General features: G+C 36.1%; 1 protein-coding gene across 2 annotated transcripts; it reads right to left on the bottom strand.

Annotated features, from left to right (window-relative positions):
* Positions 1 to 1,157: 1,157 nt before the first annotated feature.
* Positions 1,158 to 23,113, bottom strand: si:dkey-251i10.3 (uncharacterized protein LOC553498 homolog). Of its 2 annotated transcripts, none has more exons than XM_051894491.1 (15): positions 22,843 to 23,113; positions 22,512 to 22,602; positions 19,854 to 19,924; positions 16,965 to 17,029; positions 16,730 to 16,878; positions 15,967 to 16,122; positions 14,836 to 14,955; positions 13,889 to 13,983; positions 13,685 to 13,808; positions 13,521 to 13,598; positions 13,063 to 13,393; positions 8,585 to 8,994; positions 7,498 to 7,682; positions 1,922 to 2,021; positions 1,158 to 1,658 (listed from the first exon to the last, which is right to left on the bottom strand). In XM_051894491.1, exons 1-15 carry the CDS (start codon positions 22,878 to 22,880, stop codon positions 1,359 to 1,361), a joined length of 2,313 nt encoding a protein of 770 aa, XP_051750451.1. In that variant the 5' UTR covers positions 22,881 to 23,113; the 3' UTR covers positions 1,158 to 1,358. The 2 variants fall into 2 exon arrangements, with proteins under 2 accessions (XP_051750451.1, XP_051750452.1); XM_051894492.1 differs by having other exon boundaries at positions 8,585 to 8,991.
* Positions 23,114 to 26,966: the final 3,853 nt, after the last annotated feature.

The raw sequence follows: 26,966 nt of genomic DNA, 5'->3' as shown, positions 1-26,966 counted from the left end.
AAAATTATGGTTTTCTATTTTAATATACTTTAAAATATAATTTATTCCTGTGATCAAAGCTGAATTGTCAGCATCATTACTCCAGTCTTCGGTGTCACATGATCCTTCAGAAATCATTGTAATATGCTGATTTATTATCAATGTTGGCAACAGTTGTGCTGCTTAATATTATTTTATAACCTGTGATACTTTTTTAGGATTCTTTGAGGAATAAAAAAAAAATGATAAAAAATATCAGCATTTATTTAAAATAGAAATCTTTTGTAACAATATACACTACTGTTCAAAAGTTTGGGGTCAGTAATTTTTTTTCTTTTTTTTTTAAAGAAATTAATACTTTTATTCAGCACGGATGTGTTAAATTGATAAAAAGTGATAGTAAAGATTTATATTGTTAGAAAAGATTTATATTTTGAATAAATGCTGTTCTTTTTAACCTTTTATTCATCAATGAATCCTGAAAAATGTATCACAGGTTCCAAAAAAATATAAAGCAACACAACTGTTTTCAACATTGATAATAACAGAGTATCAAATCAGTATATTAGAATGATTTCTGAAGGATCATGTGACACTGAAGACTGGAGTAATGATGCTGGAAATTCAGCTTTGCATCACAGAAATAAGTTATATTTTAAAGTATATTAAAATAGAAAACCATAATTTTAAATTGTAATATTTCACAATATTATTGTTTTTTCTGTATTTATTATGAAATAAATGCAGCCTTAATGAGCATAAGAGACTTCGTTCAAAAAAAATAGTAATGTTTCCAAACTTTTGACTGGTAGTGTATGTTGCTATGTTTAATATGAAAATAAACAGAATTTGGTAACATGCCTTTTTATCTTTTTTTAACCCATAATCATGATAGTTGACTTGTAACTGTCGCGTCTCACGCACTTTACACCCACATACAAGGATTGGAATCTCCCTTAAGATAGAGAAATACCCTTTTAAGTCTACTTCATAGTGCACATATGGTCAAATAGAACACACCTCTCAACTGTGTCAGATAAAAGAGATAAAATGAGCAGAGCGGGGAGGCGTGAGGACTGAACTGGGAACCCCTGATCTAAACAGACATTCACACTGGGGAGACTATCAAAAACCTAACTGGGGTTTGCAACAAAACAGGATCTTTTAAAACGACTATGTGAAGAAGGTTGAAAAGAAAATTTATTGAAAAGTTTGACCTTGTCTGATGTGGGTGTGCACTTATTATTCATCATAGTTACATACAAATTGATTTATGTGGAAAAGAAAACAAAAAGTTTGTTGGTGATTTATTAGGAGATGTCTTCTTGAATAATTTTCCTCACAAATAAAATGACTGAAGTCATACATTTCCCAGTCTGTTACTTTTTCCTCTTCTGTGATCTTCTTTGATTTCTTTCTGATGAGTGTTTTGCGCCCCTTTTCTCCCCTCTGCGTTCTCCCAACAGGATTGCTGGTCCTGTAGCCGCTGGTGTTGTGGTATTAACCTTTATGAAGTCCTCTTTGACAATAGGCTCAATGATCGCACCCATTGTAGTGACAACGTTAGGTTTTGTCATCTTCTTCACAACGCTGTGTGTGTTCCACGTATGCCCAATAGGAGTACGGATGCAAGATTCAAACTGCGCTACGTTTTGAAAGGGGAATGGAACGTAACTAACCTAAGAAAAAAAACGCAATAATAATTAGAGAAATGCAGGATTGAGCTTCCTTTCAATTTATGAGATGACATATGAACTGAACTGGCCGCACTCAAGATGTTGAATTGAAATTCAGCTCCTAGCCATTGCAAAAAAAATTCAACCATTTTGTTTAGCATCTCATCTCAAATTCAGAAATTCAATGCATTCACGAGAATGAGATTGTCGTACTCAAAATCTTATCAATTTCATAGAACTATTTTTGAGTGAGGGTGATTGTTTACCTGATGGTAACTGATTGGTGTGCGTTTGTTCTCTGATATGATGACATCAGGCAGTTTCTGGTCTCGCCTTGGAGGCGGTGGGGCCATTTTCACCGTAAATCTACAGAGACGAATGAACCGTTAAGACCATGATAAAGGTACGATTAGACTGCTGTCTAAAAAAGTTATCAACTTAAAACCATTCATACTTGAAAACCATTTTACTTCTGTAAAGGAAGGAAACAGCCTGATCTCAATTACATAATATATCTTTAAAGAGGACCTATGCTTTTTTGCATTTTCAAATAAGGGGGCGGGGCCTGGTTGAGTTAGTTAGTAGTGTGATAAAACTTGCAGTTATGGTAAGGGATGTGACATTTCCCAAAAACACTTGACCAATCACAACACACTGATCCAGCCAACCAATCAGAGCACATTATGTTTTTGAGAAGGAGGGGCTTCATAGAGAACAAGCAGCAACATCAGCTGTGAAAAATGTGTTTTTTGAACAATCAAGAATGAAAAACTATTCTAAATCAGGGCTTAAAAACGAAAAAAAAAATTCAATCGTTTCACTCCGAGCAGAATCGGTATTTTAATGTTTCTGTTCCAGCGTTCCTTCTGTCTTATTAACGTTCCGAAACCGGTTTGTTTAGAAAAAATAACGGTTAATAACGTTATTTATTTATTTATTTTTTGCATGTAGCCTACTTAATAATAATAATAATATTATTATTAATACGTAGCCTACAGCATTTTATTTATTAAAAAACAGAGTATTTGCCGTCTACAATTATCTTTTATAACAAGATTCTGTCTAAATGTAAACCTATTAAACGAAAGGAAAAACTATCAACGGTTTATAAAGTATTTTTTCAAGATATTTTAAAATGTTTGCTGCATGGTCAAAAATACCAACGCTATTCCTGAGAGGAAAAAAGATATGTCGCGTATACGTCGCATTTTATTATTACATTCAGAAATAATGCAATTTATCGGTAAATAAAATAAAATGTTTACAAATAGCCTAGCCTATATAGCTTTGTTTAAAATGTTTGTAAACATAAATTTTGAACAAAACTGCCCTATTTTATTTTACCACAAAACCTCTAAAGTTAACAGCCTATTCAGGCTAATACATCAAGCCAAAACGAATAAAAAAAAAAAAAAATCTATTTTCTTTTTTAACGCCATTCCAGCTTCTATTGCTATATTCAAGGCAAGAAACAGGTTTATTTATTAGAAATAAAACAAAATAAGATGCTAAACGAATTAATTTAAAGTGAATCTGAAGCCTACTTTTCTCATTCGTCACTGTTCCATTTTCGAGACGAATGCTAAACTATTATTTATTATGTAAGCTTTGTACTTCACTCGCATTATCGACATCATCCTTCACATAACAGCACAGTCAGGCGGTGGTCACGGGTGGTAAACGGCAGATTGTTTTACAGAATTGAATTGAGCAGATTTATGTTTGGTTGATTGTATTTTATTTTAATTATTTAACAGGCTGCGATATCAAGTAAGCAATGCAAGAATTTGTGCGCGTGCGTGAGGCGCCGGCGCGACCACTGGAATTTTTTTTCCTTCTAAGACAGTAAACTGTACTCCGTAATTTATGGTCATACAGATAAAAGCAAGACATAATTCATACATTTACAAAAGACACTTAAATAACGAAAACAAGCAGAATGTCTGTTTCCTTTCCTAGATCTTTGGACTGCGCCACAATGAACCACTTTACAGTTTTGTTAATCTGTAGACCTAATTATTTAAGTCAAATATTTCGCATAGCCTATAGGCCTAAATATTCCCTTTTATTTTATATGTGTTATGTAGGCCTATAGTTTTATTCTGTTTTCTCCGTTCACAGAAGCGCTGCAGGTGCGTGATTTCACTGGTTTCAAAACGCAGAACTACTTGCCATTCATTTTCACTTAAATGTAGGCCTAATGCTTGACGGTTGGTGACATATCATCGGAAAAACTAATGCCAGGGCATTGCCATTGTGACTTACCGAACCTATGATGACTTGACAGCTGAGCCTGAGCGCGTCAGCGTGGGCATTTCACAGACTTTGGATGCGTCAGCGTCACATTTGCATAGGCTGTACTATGTGAATTCGTGATTGGTTGACTGCCAAATCAAAATATTAAACAGAACGATAAAATAACGTTAATAACCGGTTAATGGCCATTTCAGATTAGCGTTTCTGTTCAGAACGATTAAATTTGATTTCGTTTCCATTTCTGGTTCCGTTCCGGTCAAAATTTCATTCGTTTCCGGTTTTCGTTTTCGTTCCTTGAACGGGTTCAGAGCCCTGTTCTAAATCGACCACAAAAACAAAACCAAGACTTTGTAAAAGGGCATAATGGGTCTTCTTTAATTGTAGCCCTTGTTTTAAAGTTTCATTATGTTGTTATTATTGTTGTAACCCTTTTTTTATATTAACAGTATTAAATGACTTAACCATTGGTAATACAGGGCCCTATGATTTCCGCGATGCAGAAAACGCGGACGGAATCACGGAATCCTGTCATAAAAACGGAATTTAGTATATAATGCGGAATGTCACGGAATTTGTCAAATTTTTGATTAATGAATAAAAAGCAGGTCAGTACACTTAAATCAAATCGTGATATAGACTAGTGTCCGTGAATATTAAACCGCAAACAGAGACTAATATTAAATATGAATCCTGCATGTCTGTGTGCCTCTGAAATGAATGACGCAGAAGCGTGGTTTCAATTACCTCACACACACACACACACACTGAAGCATGTGCGACGCTCACGACGTTTTCATCCTCTGTCGCCTCACTATATGAGGAAATGAATGAAATTCGTTTGAGAAAACTATCGTCATGAACACAGAGAAACTCAAAGCTCTCGGCAACCCGTCAAAATAAAAGTTCGATTTAACTTGTCAGAAACAGTGTTGTACAGTAGAATTTAGATAAATTAATAATAAATTATTAAAAACTTCTTATTTAAAAATTATTAAAAAACAGATTATTCCTTTAAGATTTTTCTTCCATGTTTTAATTTTAACAGTAAAGCTCTGTTGTGCAGCACATTGTTTGACAAAAAAAAAAAAAAAAAAAGAGTTTAATTTCATGATTAAAAGATAAATTAAATTAAATGGTATGCGTTCATTTGATTGCCGGAAAAATTAAAATACGGAACAAAATTTCTGAGGGAAAAAAAAAAAAAAAAAAAACATTTAATACTTTTTTAAATTAATACATTTTGTTGTTTTTAAGAATAATTAATTAGACATGCTTTTTGATTATTAAAATGTAATTAAACCATTAAAATGGAATCCAGAAAAGTTAAAACAAAACAGAATTTGGTAAACATAAAATTTGGGAAAAAAAATAAAACTGATATCACAGGGCCCTAAAAAAAAAAAAAAATGTAATTTTTTGTTAAACTTTTAATAAATTGTTGGTAAATTGGATAAGTTTCATTATTTCCATTAATTAGACATGCTTTTTGATTACTAAAAATTTAATTTAACCATTAAAATGGATTTTCTCTGGTGTTCTGGCCAAGGTAATGCCAGTTGAAAAAGGACATTTGTTTTATATGGGGTGCAAGTTTTTATATTTTTATAACATTACAAAAACATTTTTTTTTTCTCAGGAATAATGTGCACTGGTGTATGAAAGACCAGGAACATGTAAAGGGGTCAATTTGGATTTAATGTTGACTATACGGTTAAAGGTTAAGTGTGTAATTTCTGGACCACTTGCATCACCAGACAGAACTGCAAAAACAATGACTGTTTTCAAACACTCCCCTTAACTCAACCAATAGCTTGAGTTTAATATGAAACGGTTTGTGAGTCAGTGTTGCCATTTAGGGTCGTTAAATGCTCAGACAACAAGAACATTTTTGGAGAGCCACACAATGTTTTTCATTGTATTCAACCTACAAATGGCTTATAGTTGTCTCTGGATAGTAAAGATCGTGTGAATTAGCTTTACGAGCGCAGTTTTTCCTTGAAGTGTTGACATTTCCAATTGAAACGTGAAGAGCACATGCCTTTTAAAAAAAATAGCCAGTAGTGTTTAGTTTCCATTTACAATATTAAGGCTTTCTAAAAAAAAAATTAAGATGTTTGACTTTCTTCATAGTGCTTTAAGTAGAATATGTGTGTGAATTTCAGTTGAGATGAACAGATATTGTGGTCTGCATTGCAGCATCAAGGAAGCTTGGCTAATTCATTCTCATACCAGAAATCGTTTGATTGGACAAAGTTTCTCATCCTCTATGTGACCATTATTTACCCTGGGTCTGTTTAGCCAGAAGAGAGAGATTGTAGATTATAAATGAGTCGATTTTGTGCATTGCCATTTGAGTTGTGAGAGTGAAAAACTGCTTTGATAGAGGGTTAATTATTGCTTACTATGAGATTCATCAGACATATACACAACATAAAGGTAATATTATAAGTTAAATTGTATCTATGAAAAATGATACAAATGCACAAGTGAATTTGAAAGTTGTGTGATAGTCAATTGACTCTCATCCCAAAACAACACGCTAAAACACAGGCAACTAAAGTAAACTGAACTCACAAAATTCCATCTCAAAATTGTTCTCATAATAATGTTATGCATATGACAGAATGACACTGCACATCTTGCACTTAAAGACTTTGATTCCAGACATTCGAAGCCATAGTTTCACTTTACTTGGGCATTCGCGTGTCCACCAAAGCCTTTTTTTCCGAGGCTAGCGTATTTTTCCAATTGTTTTCAATGGTAGCGAGGCACTGAGCGTCTATTTAACGCTACATTTTTTACCGGTCGCAGAGAGTTGAAGAATGTTCAACTTTGGGTAAAACGCCACGCTCACCACTGTCACTTTGTACCCAGCCGTGGAATCACAGTGGAGGAGGGGCGGGACAAATACAACACCGACCAACCGCCACATTCTGCTTGTACAACGTCAACAGATGACAACAAGCAGCATAATAATGGAACAAAATCATTTAAAACAAGAGCCAGAGCAAATACTTTACATTGTATCGACATTTTTATATAGAAACAATACAGAAACAAACTATGTGAAATGAAACACTAGTGACACTCCCATGGATATTCTGCATCATAGCAAGCGGAGAGTCTCAACTAGGGCTGAAGCAACTAATCGATAAAATCGTTAATAGTCGATATTGAAAAGTGTCGACAAAGAATGTCATTACTGATTAGTCGCGTCTGCCCACCGTGCATGGAAAACTTCCGCCAATCACGTCAAATACAGCACTGAATAACGTATTTCTATGGACAAAATGCATCTAAAAATAGTGGAACTGCTGCGGGAAAGGTACGTGATCCAAGCTATCTTAAATGCAGAGGACAAAATTCAAAGTATGGGTTACCATACGTGGCCTTCACATCACTTTCACTTCAATTACCGGCCTGGACAGTGTGTTGTCCCAATGATATCCAGTCAGATCTCAAGATACCGCTCCACACCAATTGTAAAAATATATATTCGTGTACTGAAAATATGATATCGTCACAATCGTAAGCAAAGATGGGAGAAAGACAAGAAATGTTTTGAAAAATGATTTAGCATTCTTACCTATTGCGTTTCCAGCGGGAGGGTTTGAGACCAACACCTCCCCACTCTCCCCAGCCGGGCAGGGTCAGGTCCACCTCTTTAGGCCTCCCTGCAGCTTCCTCGTTCCTTTTGTCTTTTATGAAATCAGAAATGACATCATCCCCAGCAAAAGCCTCCTTGATGATAGAAATCTGTTCATCATGCTCCTGACAAGAAAGTGAAACCATTTTAAACACAGGAAAAAGCAGCAAATGATGTTTCTTGTAGTTAACCAAGACAGACCTTAGGCCCTGTTCACACCTGGTATTAAGATGTGTTTTGGTCGATCGGATTACAATTAGACGACACTAAATACAGGTGTAAATGGGTCTAAAATGTTTTGAGCTTGTCCACTTTCAACCACTTCCAGTGGTAGTCGAAAAGGCATTCGACCGGATTGCTTTCATAGTGGAAATGCTCGTGGGGTCAAATGTGACTACTCTCCACCCCACTGACCTAACGCGTAAACATTATGGGAAGTGCGCTAGCCAGACAGGATTTAAACTTTGTCGGCTGAAGACCCAAGTTTGGTTTGAAGACGAAAAATGTGGCAAGCACAATTTTGTCACCATTCCTGATTTCTAACACACACTCACAGCGTTCGGTCGGTCTTGCAGCTATCAGAGCAGAAACTAAAGCTGATGCTCTCTGTATATTTTTCTGTTGTTTTCTTTCACGTTCATATGTAAACTGCGCGAGCTTATTTCATCCAAAAGATCTGAAAAAGCCCATACATTTAGCTGCTCATAGACCCTCCCCTCGAAGAAATCAGGACAGAAGTAGAAGAAATTAGACAAAAGAGACGGATTAAAACACAAGGTGTGTCTCCCTCGTCTACCTGTGATCCGACTGACCAAAACGCATCTGAATACCAGGTGGAAACAGGGCCTCGGTCAGGGTTGACAATTCAATTGGACGTACACAATATTATAGGTCTATTTTTCACAACCCATGTTTGAGGTTGTTTTTGTCCATGAGAACATACTACACATCTGACAGTCTTGTTTTCACGTTTGTAAAATAAAATTGGTTGTCTACCCTCAATAAAATCTATTGGTTACACACTCACTTCTTCAACCACTGTCGGCAAAAAGGGGACTTTGATGACATTGGCTTCTTTGGTGAGTACTTCGTTGAGGTCGATTTCCTTGTTCTTTTTATTAGTTGGCTCTGAAGTTGCCTCTACAACAGATGTTTGTGGCAGAGACGGAGCAACAATGGCTTGGGGCTCGAAAACCTCACCCAAAACCTCCAGATCTTCCATATTCCTGACTCGATATGGTCCTTCCTCCAAAAGTTCCTCTCCATCTTTTTGCGCTTCCTGTGTCTTCTCACTCCTCATAAGCTTGAAAAGGGTGTTAAACTCAGAAACATCCACCTCCTCCTCCTCCTCCTCCTCTTCTTCTTCTTTATCATCATTCTCCTCATTGTCAGCAATCTCCACCACATCTTCGCCAACCACCTCGCTTGCGTGTTCTGCTAAAAGAATACCAGACAAAAAGTTTAGATGAGAATCACCACATACACTGCCAGTCAAAACACCTCACATTTTCAAGATTTTTTCAAATTCAAGCATGTCAATTCCAGTGAATCACCTGAAATGTTACAAAAGTAAGCAGTAAGCTGCCAAGAAGTCAAAGGAACAAAGTATTTTTCAATGAACAGACAATGGATTAAAGCATTAATTAACCCCAAAATGAAAACGGCCATCATTTACTCACCCTCATGTCATTCCAAACCCATAAGCATTTCATTCATCTTCAAAACACAAATGAATATAGTTTTAAAGAAACATGAGATATGACTGTCCATCCATTAAAAGTCCTTGCAAACAAAAAACTTCAAGCCTCAAAACATTCATAAAGAGATCGTGAGCGGTTTAATCAAAGTCTTCTAAAGTGACACGACCACTTTACACGATGAACAGATATAATTTAGGCTTTTCTTCACATATAAACATTGATCAATACACTATATAAGCACATCAACCTCCAACCTCGACCCCTCAGTTCTATCTAATTATTGTCCTATTTCAAATTCACCCTTCATAGCCAAATTACTGGAAAGCACTGTTGCCTCCCAACTCCAGTCTTTTCTAGGTGAAAATAATCTCTTTGATCCCTTTCAATCTGGTTTTCGCCCCCTCCATAGTACTGAAACTGCACTTGTAAAGGTAGTGAATGATCTACTGCTTTCTGGTGACTCTGGTTCTCTGTCTATACTTCTGCTACTTGACCTCAGCTCTGCCTTCGATACCGTCTCCCATGAATTACTTGTTTCTCGTCTCTCTGATTTGGGTATTTCTGGTACTGCTCTTTCTTGGTTCTCTTCCTATCTCTCTGACAGACAATTCTACATCTCAGTTAAGGATTTTCAATCACCTACTGTCCCCCTGAAGCGAGGTGTTCCCCAGGGATCCGTTCTCAGGCCTTTATTATTCATAATTTACATCATACCACTAGGTCAGATTTTACAACATCATGGTCTTAACTATCACTTTTACGCTGATGACATTCAATTATTCTCACTCTGCACACCTACTCTACCTCCCCAAACTGACAAAATCTCCACTTGTGTGAGAGACATAAAAGATTGGCTTAATTCAAATTTTCTGAAACTCAACATGGACAAAACTGAGATTATTTTCATTGGAACTCCCTCACTTACCAGCAATATTTCTACCAATTTCACCTGTGAAATTGCTGGTTCTCACATCAAAACATCCAATACTGTTAAAAATTTAGGTGTAATCATTGACTCCACCCTTTCCTTTCAGTCTCATATTACCTCTATTACCAAATCTGCATTCTTTCATCTACGTCGCATTGCCCAACTCCGTCCCTTCATCAGTAACAAAGACGCTGAAACTGTCATCCATGCATTTGTCTCATCACGCCTTGATTACTGTAATGCCCTTTTCATTGGTCTACCTGCCAGCTCCATTTCCAAATTACAATACATTCAAAACTCTGCTGCTAGAATACTCACCCATACCAAGCGTTCTGCTCACATAACCCCAATTTTATATGATCTCCACTGGCTTCCAGTTGCCTACCGTATTAAATTCAAAATTCTCCTGCTCACTTTTAAATCTTTGCATGGCTTGGCTCCCTTTTATCTTTGTAATATGCTCATCCCCTACACACCGACTCGCTCACTACGTTCCTCTGACTCTGGCCTTCTCGTTGTCCCTCGGCATAGCCTCTCTTCAATGGGGGGCAGATCATTCAGTACTATCGCACCCAAACTCTGGAATTCTCTCCCCCGCTCACTGTTGTGTTAATAATATCTCTGAATTTAAATCATTACTCAAAACTCACCTGTTTTCTGAATGTTATACCTCTGATTTGATTAATTGATTGCTCTGCATTATTACTAATATTTCTCTGAATGTTATGTTATGTCTCTTAAGTCCTGTTTTGTATTTCTGTATTTGACTCTATTCTTCTGTATGCTTCCCTGTCCATTATTGTTTTCATCATTGTCTACTTGTATTATCTCTTCCTTGATAATTGTAAAGCGTCCTTGAGCCCTGGAAAGGCGCTATATAAATAAAACGTATTATTATTATTATTATTATCATCAAATATAGTAAACAGAAGCTCAGCCGTACTTGCTTAATGTGTGAGAGCCAATGCAGTTTGTTCTGTTCTTGTTCTGTTCAGTTTATTTAATGTGCTTTATATGACTGTTTTGATGAATGTTTATATGTGAATAAAAGCCTAAACTAAAAGTGTTCATCATGCAAAGCAGTCGTCTCTTCTGAAGACTTGAATTAAACCTATGGATCAATTTTACGATGTCTTTATTAACTTTTTGAAGCTTGAAAATGTTGGTTGTGTGGACTTTCAGTGCATGGACAAAAAGAAGTTGGTGTTGTTTGATGAACACCATAGTGAATTCAAAAAACTGAATGCTAATTTGAAAAAATTTAAATTCTGTTTGACTTCCTTTCATCGGTGTGACAAATCACAGTTGTCAGAAAAGCAAAGTTTGCGCATTTCCCTGGAGTAACTGTTTTTATTCCTACTTTTCAACAAGTGTCACCTACTGTCAGAGAGTGAATTAGCATTTTCATTCAGCCCATCTGCCATTTTTTACTTATTAGTCACATGCAAAAATAGGACAGAATTTTCATGCTGAATATTCAGCATTAACACATTTAAATGAAAACCTGTACAACTTCTTTCTGTGGAACACAAAAGTGGATGTTGTGCAGAATTTATGATCTGCACTTTTCTATACAACAAAGTAGACTGTGACTAACAGCTGTCAAGTGGTCCAAATGACTTGTGCACTATACAAGTCTTTGAAGACAGCAATAGCTTTATGAAAAAAAACAAAAACTTTTAATGTTTAGAATCATTTGGACATTATCCGCATGTTAAGTCTGACATCATGCGTCACCATTTGTAGGCCTTATCGTATGCCAAAAGCAAAAAACAAATGGTGCTAATATACACTTACGGCGTGCTGTAATACTAGCGAACAATCATGATCCTAACCTTTATCTCCATACAAAAATCTCATATGGCCAGACAGTGATTTGTCTTTTTTGAATCATTCAAATATTGGTATTCAGGACACTGTGAGCCCAGAGGCGTAAGCTCATCTTAAATGTTTGACATGAATAAGCAGTGCTCATAAAAAGATGTTGAAATAGTATTCTCAGATAAAAGGAGTAGAGGCTTAGACTGGGAAACAAAATTCCTTACCTAACAAGCGGATGGAAATAATTATCTTTTGAGTAAATTATATAGTTGGAGAATAGCATGAGGGCAAGTAAACAATGACAGCGGAGGTGCACGATTCTGGATAAATTGAAAATCAAAATTTTTTTTGTTTCAAACAGAGATCACGATTCTGAACAGACAACTAAACAAAATAACATGTAATTTACTCTGACAAATGTTAATTGCTGCAGTCTATTTGAAATGATTAATGAATCTGAATGAATTATTCAAAAAAAAAAAAAAATTGAGTGAATGATTCAATGACTCCTAAGTACTTGACTTGTTTCATTACTGATAAATCAGTGTTTTTTTTAACGAATCCCTTGAATGAATGATTCAATGACAAGTGCATTTTTTAACAGTCACCTTGTCGCCACCTACTGGCGTAACAATGTAATGATACAATCGTTATATGAAGCATCGTTACTTTCAAAAGGTGATTTACTCCATTTTAAATGCTACCGTAGACATCAGTGTTTATATCCGAACTATAAACATTTATCCTAGTTGTTCTGTGATATGAATATTTGTAACACAGAAATAAAGATACTGTGAGGTTGAAAAGCCTGTTTGTGAAGCTGTTTCATACATGACAACTGCTTTTAGGTTTAACGGCAGCGCTGACGCAGATTTGAATCTTCCGGTGTGATTTTGTCAAAGGTTCAATAGACATAGCCAAATAATTGTTATTTAGGAATAAGATTGCATGGGTGTTTGAATCTAGATTGCGATCTTTTGATGATTAATCGTGCAGCTCTGAATGACAGAATTGTAATTTTTGTGTGAACTATTTTCTTTAAGCCTGGTCTCATACCTTTTTCTTCCGTAGGAGTCAAGCCCTCTTCATCAGCTTGCCTCAGCCTCCTCTTCCTCTCAAATTCTCCAAGAAGTTCCTCTTCCTTGTTTTCCTCTTCTGCTGTTTGAGCATCCTCAGGTGTGATGCAGCTGACCTCAGGCTCTTCACGTGTAAGTTGGCCTTTCATCCAGGGATTGACCGAGTCAATGATCGGCTCAGGATCATTCACAAAATCGGGAACGGTCTCCAATTCTTCGCCCTTACTTTCATGTTCATCATCAGAAAGCACCACAATCTTCTGTGTAAGATCCTTATTTATCTGCAACTGCTCCTGCATTGCCTTACGCGCCTGATGAGTATGAGAGATACCCAAATGTCACTATTGAGTTACGGTAATGAAACTGATATCAAGGGATGGAAATCATGAGTAACATATTCTGGTTCTGATTCTGGTATAAAAAAATAAATAAACTCACCGAATCATCATATTTTGCCATGATAGCCTTAGCTTTGGCCCACTTGCTTTTGTTCTGATGTTTGAGAGACATCCTCTCCTGTAGTGAAAACATGTAAGGAAAATATATTTTAGCCCAAATAACTCTCACTTATTCAGAATCTCTTTCCATTTTTCACCACACACCTGCATCCTGGACATTTCCAACTTTTTTAGCTCTTCCAAAGCAGCTTGAGGATTTGTCTTAACCATTTCTTCAAACTGCTTCAGAAACTCCTTGCGTCTGGCTTTTTTCTGAATCTTGTGATACCTGAGCAAGATATATTTTGTAGTTAAACTAAATGAAAAACAAACAAATAGTCATCAGAAACATTCAGTTGTAGAACTCACTTTCTACTCTTGATTCTCTTTTCTCTTTTGGCTTTTGCCTCATAGTATGACTGGAGCGCTCTTGCTTTTTGAAGCTCAGCACGACGAATCTTAGCCTGCCAGGCAAAACAAATCGTTACAAAGTGAAATATTGATGATGAGTAGGACTAATAACAAAGATAGAATAGTTAATGTGCTGCTTGGTCACCAAAAATAAATGCTTATACAGTGCATAAGTAGAAATGTGTCAGCTAGTAGAGATTTTGACATATGTGCAAGAAACTACAGTATCCTGCCCTAAAATGTGCCCTAAACAGATTGTATTTATGATAACTGCAACATCCAAAAGAAAGTTATAGAAATGGACACCTATCAATGGAGTCCATGCTAGCTCAAGTACATGCTGTCATTATAGCAAAAGTGGCACTTACCAAATCCATTAAAATTATATTTGAACATATTTAAACTGAAAATAACTACAATTATTTTTAAAGCCATCTACATCACCATAAACGTAGCGTTCTGAAGTATTAAAACAGCCCTTATCACAAGCCCTTGCAAATGCAATATGCATACTGAACGTTGGCAATATTTCGATAATCTCACTATATCATGCAGCCCTCCATACCAAAGCTTCTCGATCCTTTTGTTATTCTCCGTTAAAAACAGATTATATTTAATGGACATTCTTAGATTCATCTCAATTCCAGTGCTTCAGTGTGATCAGTGCTTGATGCTGCTTATTCTTAATCTCTGCATGGAAGCTGTGGATTATTTTTTCCATGTTATTTTCCCACTCGTACACATTCTGTTGGGACTGTCTGGTAAAAAGCACACATGCAGATCCATTCCATTGTGTTTATGCACCCTGAGCACTGGTTGAAAGTGTTATATAAAGCACTAGTAGTAGTAGTAGTAGTAGTAGTAGTAACTCATGTGATGTCAACATGGCATTGTCAAAGTCATACCTCCTCCAAGCTCATGGCTTTAAGTGATGCCTCCTCGATAGGGGTCAAAATAGGGTCATTGACTGGCTGGCTGTTGTTGTGCAGGAGGCTAAAAATCTCTTTTTCAAGAGGAGTTTGAGCCTGTCACAGAGAATACAAAGTTATTATTAAAATAAAAGCAAGCGCTTCTACCAAACATGTTTTTAGTTATACCTGTTCAGAATGCAAAGAAACAATTACATTGAAGAAACATTTGCATTTCAAGATAACAATAATTCTCTGTAACACTGAAACTTTGTATAGTACAGTTAAGGGGGAGGGGGGGAATCAAATAAGCGTAATGAATTAGACAAAACAAAGATGAGAAAACATGAGTGCATTTGATGTAACATGAGTGGTGGCAATTATGAACTATGTTACTTTAATCTAAACAAAGGCATATTTTAGACTTTTTTTAAATTATAATTAACGTACCTGAATGTTTGCACACAATTCAAAGTTAAAGCTGTTTTACAAAGAACAGTGAACATTATACATTTCATTTCTAAACTTGACGCAATCATTTGCTGAATCATTTATATTGTTGAAATTTCTCATTAACAAATACTTAAGTAAACCATAGTTGCATTAAATAGGCAGTTTAAATTTGTAAAAAAAAAATACACTGGAGACGACACTAGATTTTGTTGAAGTCCCCCTGCAGTCGATCATTTTATTTCTTAGAACTCATTAGTTGAGACGCATCATTCTTATACGTTTGCCAAGAATGGCATTACTGTTCGTCTGCATTTTGTTTTGTTTCCAAAGCAAGAAATGAGGAAGCATTGGAGTATTGAGAAGCACCCAGGGAAGCATATATGAGGGAGAAGGGCTTCCAGAAGTCGTGGCAAATATTACGCTCCAAAAAAAGATCTCAGAGAGAAGTACCTTTTGGACAATGACTTATCGTGAGACTTTTAGTCACATTACATCAGTTAATGGAAACGGCGTCATTTTGCAATAGTTTTTTTTAATCAACATTTAGAAAATTTTAATCAACATTTTATCAAAATTTAGAAATTGCAAAAGTTTTGTGCAAATCTGTAATGGAAACCTGGCTAATGACACAAACTGAACCATGAGCTGTTCCAATAAATAATTAAATATCCACACCTTCCATCCAGCCACAACCTGCTCCACCCGTTTAGCTCCTAAGGGCTCCTGGATCAGAGGAAACACCATTTGTTCAGCCCTCTGGTTTTTCATTACGATGGTCTTCCAGCGAGCCACCTCTTCAGCGGTCTTCTCAAATGCTATGCATCTCTGAATCTGTGGACATAGAGAAAAAAATTCAGCAAATAAAAAGAACAAACAAACAAAAACAGTTTTTTAACACCATGCAAGCTTATATGGCTATAGTCATTCAAGGATATTCAGTAAAATAAAACAGGTACAACAAGTAAAATGTGTAAGATCTGTTTTTAGTAAAAATATCAAACTGAAAGTGGCCTGACTTTGCTAAAGCCCTCTTCAAGGGTGTCATCAGAATAAAACTGACCAGAAAAATCACATTAAAACCGACTCTCAAGCACCAAGAGAAAATGACTTGCTCCCAGTGGTTGATTATTGAAATAAATAGTCACTGATCCCATTCTAGGGTGCATTTCCCTAAAGCAAAATGGAGTTAAGCAGAACTTGTGACCATACTTAACTAACGATGCTTTTGGGAAACGTACCCGATTGCTACTTGCTTTTGAATTTGATGATTATATGGAGTACATTACTGAAATTACATCCCTGGTGATTGCTAATAATTTGAAAATGCTGAAAGCTATTTTGATTAAAGAAGAAAGTGTTTTTGGACAAGTGACAAGCCTCTGGGTTTTTCATAGAGTGAGTGACTGAAACTGAAACTGAAAATGCAGCATTTCATGACCTTCTCTGTTTCCTGTTTGTGGAGAGGGAGCTCCAAAGTCTCTTTACTCTTTTCTAGGTTCCTCAGCTGTTTCTTGGTCTTGTTGGAGGTTCCTGGGGTCTTCTCCACAGTTCCCAGGAGGTCAGAAAGGACAACTTTCTCTCCAGTACCTTTAAAAAGAATAAATAAAATCTAAGACTGTTGTTCCATCAATCATATCAAGATGTGATTAAATTAGGATGCAATCTGCTTTTACCCTCTGCATTGACAAAGAACTCGGAGACCTGCAAACTCGCTTCAGAACGCTCATTCTGCTTTTTCCTTGGATAAACAAAAATCAAACTGTTAATAAACAACATACTAAGTAAACAAGCAGTTAAAAAAATGTTGACAGCAGGGAATAGATTTATTTCAGGGTTATCAAACTCAGCTGCTAAAGGGCCACAATACTTTGGCAACTGAAATTTTTTGCCCCAAAAAAGGACATTATACAATGTGGAGGCAAAAGAAAAAAAAAAAAAAAAAAAAAAAAAAAACATTGCAAAAATATTTTAACACACACCTAGCTATGGATTATCCTGCTTATATCATGGTCGCTTGCCAGCATAATAACTTAAAGCTGTCATTGATGTTTGCAGCACAAAATTTAATGGATAAAAATAATGTTTATTATAATAGGATAAGTGTTTTTTTTTTTTTTTTTGTAGATATTGACATGGTTTTAAGTAAAATAATTTGTTAAAATGCAAGATTTATCTCTCATTTGAAAATGTATTAATTAGTTGATGTACATTTTAGCATATAAAATTAAGATATTTTATGAATAAAGTCAGAAGTCTGGCATGGGCTTAATTGGTACTTTGGCACCATTTAAGCCCGCATGTGTTCCAAATAAACACACATCAAGATTGATTTACAAAATATAAAAATGTATTGAAGTAAAACTTAAATATATTTACTCAGTGAGAGGGAAGTATTTAAAGAAATCTCTTTACTAATGTTTGATTAGAGCCCTGGGTGGGATGGGTAGGTGTTAGTGGCTGGGGGTCCAGGCCGGTGGTCTGAAGCCTTACGTCGGCTCGACTCTGGAGATGTAGCTGGAGTCAAGCTGGAAGTTTGACCGGGTGTATTTCAGGAGCCAAGCCGAGATGGGGCTCCATACTCTAGGCTTACGGGGGTCTCATAGTGGGCCCCCAATGCCCGGAGTATGGAGCCTTAACTTAGCTTGGCTTCCGAGTTATGTCCGGTTATACAAAAGGAACTTTAGGACACAAAGGGCTCCAACTTAATTGAATTAATGTGTGTAATTTGTAGGCCTATCTAAATATAGTTGTAAATGAAAGTAGTAAGTAACGTAAGTTAAGGTAAAAGGTTAGTTAGGTAAAAGTACTCAAATAAATGTTATCATTAAACAAATTCACTCAGAAAATTCATTAAAGTTTGTAATTAGAGGGATTCCTCATTGAAACAAATAAGGTGGGCTTAAATGGTACCACAATGAGTAATGGTGAAAAAAGACAATGTTTTCTTTGAAAAATGTAAGATATATTTACAAAGACATAAATAGAGCTTAAATATAATGTGGACTAAGCATCATAGTAATTTTCATTGTGCCCACATTGAGAAATGTTAAGATTTTTTCATTCAAGGTTAGCTTGTGTTGGCTATAGTTTGCATGCTAAAGCTATAGTAAAACTCATCTTTTCATTTAAAGGAAAATTATATAAAATGATTAAGTACTATTTGTTCATACACAAAAAAACAATACATGTATCTGTTATTTGACAAAATATCAGTGTACTTTACAAAGAATTGGTTGAAAATTGCAGAAATGTGTTGATTTTTGAAGGGTCCTGAAACACCAAAGTTTTGGGGTGTGTTTGTGTGAGGTCCCCTGAGACAGTATGCACATGAGCGGGGCTAACTCAACACTGCCAAATGCAATTTGTATGCAATAAGAAATGTCAGGGAAGAAACAAAATCAGTGGATTTGTTAAAATAATCACCAGCATAAAATATGATTTTCTCTTATTTTAATTTGACTTCCGAGTCAAAAGGGTGCATGGGCTTAATGGTTACACTTACCCTAATAAATATATAATAAATAATATATAAATGAATATTAATATTAAACAAATATATTAAATAAATAGTTGTTTTAATTTATGGGTAGTTAGATTTAGAATTCTACAGATAAAATAAAGTAGCGTGGTATGATCACATTTTTCGAAATGAATTAGAATGAATGAGTGTGGGAGAGGGAAAGAGATATTGTGCATGTACAAATTTCCTGTCTGTCACAGGGCAGCATTGACCTCTTCTTCTCTGCTCCTGAATTTGTGTGCACAATCATCTGTGTGTGTGCAAGTACTTCAATGAAGTTAGCACACTGATTTAGAATGGTAATTAAACTGACTGGAATTACCTATGCAAATCAGATTTTCAGACAGACCCTAATATAAGTAGGGACGCGCACAAAGCGAATACCATGTTTCGGAAAGGAAATTATGCATTCTAGGGAGCCCGTAAAGGGACATGGTGATGGAGAAAAAATATGAGATGGGCAGAAAAAATATATTTCAATGCTTTTGCGTTCTCTTGCAGCTATACAGTTGGGTAATTATATTGTAAATAATTTGCGGGCATCAGGGAACCACTATTAATATGCGGGGTATTGAAATCACTTTTGTTACATTCACTTTCTAATTGGCGATCACGTATACACTGTGTATAGGGATCAGCGGTACTGACCACACATTTTACAAGATAAGATATTTGTCAATGACGTTCAGGATCTGTTGCGCACCAAGTCCTCTGATATCGTCCTGTCAGTCATCCTTCTTTACTATCTTCACGTGATAGGTGAAATCTGATGTACTGTAATGTAACTGACTACCGCAGAAAGCCTAACCATGTCCTTTTAGGGGCTCAGTAGAATGCGTTATTTATTTTCCGTTCCTTTCCGAATACGGAATTAGGCTTCGGGCACATCCCTAACAATTAATATTAGTTTACTTATTCCATGTTCCAAACATTCCAATTTTCAGATTTTGGGCCAGTCTGTCCAGAAGTTTGTTTTTGTCAGTGAAGTATTTTCATTTCACGTGGACCAGTACTAAAAACATAAATCTCAAATGTCTCAAACCTCTTTCTTCCACCCATAGAACTGATGGCTTCCAGTAGCTTGTTGTGTTTTCTCTCATCATCACTGCCCTCCTGTAATTCAAAAAATGACAAGAAAATTAAACATTGCAGCTTAATTTGGCACGGATACAGTGGAGTTCAACAGTCTTGTATCTGTAAGGGTTTGATGAAACAGCTTGCAAAATACATAAGAGTTCCAAAAGACATAACTTATTAAAAAAAAAAAAATAAAAAATTCAACCATTCAAATTGGAGAAAGATTAGACCTAAAAAGTATCCATTATTCTCTTGACGACAACATTAGTACTGCGGCCCTGTCATTCACAATCCAGAATCTGCTGTTAGCCCACTGAGCATCACAAATTCATGAAATTTGGCATATTTCCTCAAACTGTCCAGTTGTCCAAGTGTACCAAGTTTCGTGACGTTTGGACATTGCATTCACAAGATACAGGCCAATTAGTCATCAGCCTACATCTCCACAATGATTAAATACTTTTAACTTTTTGTCTGGCCTAATTTTCTTTTTTAAGAAAATTAGAATAATGGATGCATTTTATATATAAAAATCAAAACAATATATACATTTTTCAGATTCTGAAATTCATGCCAGTTTTTTCTCCACAGATTTTTGGACCCCATTGTATTTTGCATAGTGGTGTTAATGTCTATAGCTGTAGTTTAAGGGTTTTAAAGCAGTCGTGACACGAGAAACAAATTTTCCTCGAACTTTTCGCAAAAGAGGTTTTTGTACCATTAAAACATTTCATAGCTTATAAACATTCCCCTCACTTTAAACAAAGCATTTATTTAACCAAACTCCAAAAATAGTTTGAGGATACTGTGGGATTTGTGACATCACACGGGCAGATATATTTGCATACGACTGCCTCTAGAGCAAGACATCGACAAATAGTTTTACATCATTGCAACACAGGCCCCGCCCACATCTATACTGGATGCGAGCGTCGTGTCAAAAGCAAATAGAACCCCTTAATGCTGATTAATACCTACGCCGCAGCCTCTGCACCGTAGGCCATGTGTCTGTTTTCATTTATACTTCCGTGTCATTGTCCGCATCGACATGCATGCCGACCGCTAGTAGTCAGTGTCCGCGGTCATGTTGAGTATCAAGGCAAAAGCTAAAGAAGCAGCAGCTTCATGTACGTTGAAGCTTCAGCAGTGATGGCGGCAAATAGGCAACGACTTTTGTTGCAGTTTGACGGTGTGTGTCCCCTGAAACAGAGCGATTTTTCATTCCTTTGGAAGTTGAAAATGCTCACTCTTCTCTGCTTGATCCACGCCAGTTTTTTTTACCTGAGGGAGGGGTGCTAGCAGACCAATCACAGCGCTTGTGGTCCACGTAGAATTGACGCGTCGTTACATTTTTTTAAGATGTGCATGTAAGCTACACGTACTACACATAGCCTACGCCGTACACTCGACGCAGAAGTATAAATCAGCCTTTAATAATCACTAACTTAAGAAGGACCAAGTGGGATGGTCTATTTTTGATGACGTCCTAGGTTGCAAAGAAACTTTTGTTGAAAGATGAAGCAGCCAACGGCACTGGATCTGACAGCAGCTACATCGCAGGCTGCAAGTGAACAATTTCATAAGGCTTTGTCTGTATTAATTGATGGTTTTATATAGATAATGTTTTCAAAACACTAATTCGCCCGCAATAGTGATACAACGACGTTAGCCAATCATAACAGGCCATTTACTGAGACGCCCTTAAAAACAGATCCTTAGGGAGTCAGAGTAAGGATTGAAAATAATTTTTCCACATATATATTTGTTTTTTTGGCGTTTTTTTTTTGTTTTAAGTTACATTATAAGTGAACCTCAAGGAACATTTTAAAGGGTTAGTTCACCCAAAAATCAAAATAATGTCATTTATTACTCACCCTCATGTCGTTCCACACCCGTAAGACCTTCGTTCATCTTCAGAACGCAAATTAAGATATTTTGATTAAATCAAATGGCTCAGTGAGGCCTGCATTCACAGCAATGGTACTTCCTCTCTCAAGACCCAAACATATTTAAAACAGTTCATGCGAGTTCAGTAGTTCTACCTTAATATTATAAATCGGCCCATCACTATATTGTTGAAAATTCGTTATTTTGTTTTTTTGGCGCACAAAAAGTATTCTCGTCGCTTTATAATATTAAGGTAGAACTACTGAACTCACATGAACTTTTTTAAATATGTTTTTAGTATCTTTATGGATCTTGAGAGAGGAAATGTCATTGCTTTGAATGCAGGCCTCACTAAGCCATCGGATTTAATCAAAAATATCTTAATTTGTGTTCTGAAGATGAATGAAGGTCTTACGGGTGTGGAACGACATGAGGGTGAGTAATACATGACATTAATTTTCATTTTTGGGTGAACTAACCCTTTAAAATAATAATAATAATTTTAATAAATCATGTCTTGACTCCTTTAAAACCATTCCTGTCTTCAGGAAGAGTTTAAAAACCCCAGTCCTAGATAAATAGAAAAACAACAGGCACTAAAAACCACTATTGTATTTAATTATCACACAAACTGTTTGTGGCAGGAAAAAAACAAATGAATAACTAAAATAGAAAACAAATAGGTACATATTTTAGTACACTAGTCATAAGAGCATGAAGCGATAATTGCGAGTACCTCATCTTCACTGGCACTGATGGCTGGTTCATCTTCAATGGGAAGCTCCTCTTCATCAGCAGCCAAAGCGGAAGTGACCTTCACACCTTTACTGTAGAGGAATACAAAACAAGAAATGCTAGAGAAAAGAGTTGTTGCTCACAATAACGGAAAGACGGACCTTGAACGATCGTACGATTTTACGTGCTGGTTTTAGCTTCCCACTTTTAATTTGAAAGAAAAAAATGCAATTAAATGGTTCGTATTAATATGTAAGAAAAGATACACATTAGATGTCTGGAAAAGGTGCTACTTTAAGATGGGTAACAAGATAAAAATGACACGAGCGAACCTTAATGTTGTTTTCTGAAGAGAGCTGGACGTGGCCATGCTGCAGTTTAACCACGTGTCCAGTAGAAGCGTAAAAACGGTTGATTTCTCTCTTATCCCCGACCTGTTTTAGAGAATCAAAGATCTCGCAAGTCAATATGTCCGTTAACTCAAAATGTCCAACATGTTATATGAAATTCTGAAAGATATCAGTCGGTGGAGTCAAATTCTCTACGCAGATGTCTCCAACATCTGATTCTTCTGTGTTTACTAGAGGGTTGCGAAACCACGAAAAAGTTGCATAGCGCCACCTCCCGTGCTGGAGTGTGCAGCAGTCTCTAGGGTTCTTCCAAAATATTCTAACTCAAACTTTCAGAGAAAATGTTTTTAAATAAAGACTGGAAGAGTTAGAGAAGGCTAGTTTGTTTATAGGCAGCTCATGTTTAGCTTTTTACTTCTACCACTTGTATTAGGCTTGTGTTTATTTGTGAAGATTACCATGATGAAAAAAAAAAATGTCATTGGTCATAGAGCTTATTTTCTGCAGTAATCCAAAAGCCAATGGAAAAATCCTATTGGGTCTTTGCTGAGGGAATCAGGGTGATGTGAACTTCCGGGTTGGCCTGCAAAAATACGTCACCACTGCAGCGCTCTATACAGTACCACCTCCTTTTGTCCTTCCACTGTAGTCCAGGATATTTTTCACAGAACCTGATTTCACCAAGGGCAAAATATTCCTGGATCATCATCTTTGTTGATCCTGGAACAACATTCCAATCAACCAATCAGATTTGAGGGACAAGTTTACAGTTTATGTCTTGTTTAGGCTTACAACCAGGGTTAGGTGCTTCTACATCAGTGCTATTCACCTATCATTTCCCTCTGATTTTAGGGATAAGTTATGGGTAGGGTTAGGTTTAGGGGTAATGATATGGTTAGGACTAAATTAACTGACAGGAATGTTGTTCCAGAATCAACAAAATATGTTGACCCAGGAACGTGTCTAACTCGGAACATGTCCTAAAACCATTTGAATGAAAGATTACAGTTCTGCAATATACAGCTGTCACATTTGGCAACACACTTACATTACCCAACCAAAACGACATAAAATCCAACATTCCCGAAATATCTACAGCAGTGGATCTCAACCTTTTTGACTACAAGTCCACAACAATAATGAAAGGCCCCTTGTGTTTTCCAGTTATTCATGATTTACTGGATAAGGAGTAAGGATTTTAAAAAATATATTTTTTACACAATTTCTACCTGATCAATTTATTTTATGAAATGTATCTAGAAATCACATTTTCTCTACAAATAAATTAATCTTGAGGGGGTAGATTAAAATAAGAATAAGAAATGTCTTGATATTTTAGTTGTTTTAGCTTATTCCAATGCTTGTTTGGTCTTATTTTTGTTCTTCATTAAAGGGATAGTTCACCCAAAAATGAAAATTATCCCATGATTTACTCACCCTCAAGCCATCCTAGGTATATATGACTATCTTCTTTCAGACAAACACAATCAGAGTTGTATTAAAAAATATATCCTGGCTCTTCCAAGCTTTATAATGGTAGTGAAGGGGGGTGAGATTTTGAAGCCCCCAAAAAGTGCATCCATCCATCATAAAAAATAATCCATTAAAGGATTAGTTCACTTCCGAATTCAAATTTCCTGATAATTTACTCACCCCCATGTCATTCAAGATGTTCATGTCTTTCTTTCTTCAGTCGAAAAGAAATTAAGGTTTTTGAGGAAAACTTTCCAGGATTTTTGTCCATATAGTGGACTTCAACAGTTACCAACGGGTTGAAGGTCCAAATTGCAGTTTTAATGCAGCTTTCCAACGTGATTATGCAATGCGTGGCGGATCGCAGAGCAGTGCAAGATAAGCATTTGTGGTTAAAAAGTATATAAATGTTTAATTTTTTTTAGAAAATGACCAATCGTTTCGCTAGATAAGACCCTTATTCCTCGTCTGGGATCATGTAGAGCCCTTTGAAGCTGCACTGAAACTGTAATTTGGACCTTCAACCCGTTGAACCAAAGTGAAGTCCACTATATGGAGAAAAATCCTGAAATGTTTTCCTCAAAAACCTTAATTTCTTTTCGACTAAATAAAGAAAGACATCTTGGATGACATGGGGGTGAGTAAATTAGCAGGAAATTTTCATTCAGAACTAATCTTTTAAACTCCAGGGGGTTAATAATGGCCTTCTGAAGCGAAGCGATGGGTTTTTTTTTTTTTAAGAAAAATATCCATATTTAAAACTTTATAAATTAGCTGGCTTCTGGCAACAGCCGTACGCTGTAAAAAGTAATACGCTCTAGCTACTCAATAAAATTGTGGCAACAGATTACAAGCAATATTATTAATTAAATTCAACATATAAAAATTGAGTTAGAATTAATCAAATTAATTCCTTAAAAGTCAACCATTTAAAATGTGTAAAATTAGCAAACACCATTACAAAAACCACAAACTGACATAAAAAGCAAAGAGTCAAACTACCAAACTAAATAAAACACCGATCACCACAATGATGACCAAACATTTTAAATAAAATCAACATCAACATCTAAACCTCTGTTAATTCTTGTGTTTCTCTTTCCTTCAGTGATTCTGCTTGTTATCATCAGGTGTCTTCAATGTTGGCAATAAAAAATAAAGAGTTCTTAATGCATCTTTGACATCCGTCTGTTATTCAGATATTTTGTTTAAATTTTACTCGTTTTAAATGGTTGACATTTAAGGAATTAATTTGATTAATTCTAACTCAATTCTATTTGTTGAATTTAATTAATAAAATTGCTTGTAATCTGTTGCCAAAATTTTGCGGAGTAGATATAGCGTATTACTTTTTACAGTGTAGTTGAGATCTGGCGAAAGAGTGACCTCTGACCTGACATATAGGACGTAGGAGTAGCGTAAGCTTAGGTGAGAGTAGACGCCTCTTGTGGTTCAAACAAATAGGACTGGGCAACAAACTCAAGCTCCTCTGACGTTTCTCTTTAAAAATTCTTGTTTCAGACTTCTAATTAGTAATCTGTGTTTTGTTTTGCTCTATCTTCTGCGCTTCCGCATTCATCAATATGTCATACGTTGGGTCAAGCCAATGATTCTAGTTTAAAAAGTTATAAATATGGATATTTTTCTTACCAAACCCCATCGCTTCATCCAGAAGGCCTTTATTAACCCACTGGAACCTTATGGATTATTTTTATGATGGATGGATCCACTTCTTTGGGCTTCAAAATCTCAAGTCCCATTCACTACCATTATAAAGCTTGGTAGAGTCAGTATATTTTTTAAATATATCTCCGATTGTGTTCATCTAAAAGAAGAATACACATGTCATATACACATTAAGGATGGCTTGAGGGTGAGTAAATCATGCAATAATTTTCATTTTTGGGTGAACTAACCCTTTAAAGTCATCTTGAGGCTCCCTTAGAAGTTTGCTGAGGTCACCTACTACTGTGTAGTGGGTCTCGGCCCCTGGTTGAGAGAACCACTGATCTATAGTGTGTAAAACATAGTGTGATCAATGAAGGTATGATGCCTCCACAAGGTCAATACTGTAAATGGTATTGTAAGACATGTATATGTACTTGCCCTGCAGTCATGTATACAGTAATGGCATTTTCTCTTGACTACTAAAAACTCACTGCCTTCCTTGACAAGATGTTCTTAAAGGGTTAGTTCACCCAAAAATGACATTTCTGTCATTAATTACTCACCCTCATGTCGTTCCACACTCGTAAGACCTTCATTCATCTTCAGAACACAAATTAAGATATTTTTGATGAAATCAGTTTTTATCTCCCATAGAAAGCAATGTAATTACCACATTCAAGGCCCAGAAAAGTAGTAAAAACAGTTAAAATAGTCAACATGATTACTGTGGTTCAACCTTAATTTTATGAAGCGATGAGAATACTTTTTGTGCGCAAAAACAAAACAAAAATAACTTTATTCAACATTTTCTTCTCTTCTGTGTCATTCTCCTACGCTGTTTACATTGCAGCGCTTCCAGGTTCTACACCCAAATGTGGGCTCAGTACTGGCCGATGCTGTTCACGTGAGCAGAACGACACGGCCAATAATGAGTTGGCGTTCTGATGTAGAACCTGGACGCGCTG

Source organism: Ctenopharyngodon idella, chromosome 5 (assembly GCF_019924925.1).
Source record: "Ctenopharyngodon idella isolate HZGC_01 chromosome 5, HZGC01, whole genome shotgun sequence".
Classification (NCBI taxonomy): Eukaryota; Metazoa; Chordata; class Actinopteri; order Cypriniformes; family Xenocyprididae; genus Ctenopharyngodon; species Ctenopharyngodon idella.
This window is presented reverse-complemented; position numbering and strand designations above follow the sequence as displayed.

Excerpts from the sequence above, each read along its gene's own strand:
- si:dkey-251i10.3 (XM_051894491.1), bottom strand. The coding sequence starts at position 22,880 with ATGGCCACGTCCAGCTCTCTTCAGAAAACAACATTAAG. Across the intron at positions 16,123-16,729 it reads ACAAACAGGAAACAGAGAAG|ATTCAGAGATGCATAGCATT; the intron begins GTCATGAAATGC and ends CTATGTCCACAG. Across the intron at positions 13,984-14,835 it reads AAGCCATGAGCTTGGAGGAG|GCTAAGATTCGTCGTGCTGA; the intron begins GTATGACTTTGA and ends TTTGCCTGGCAG.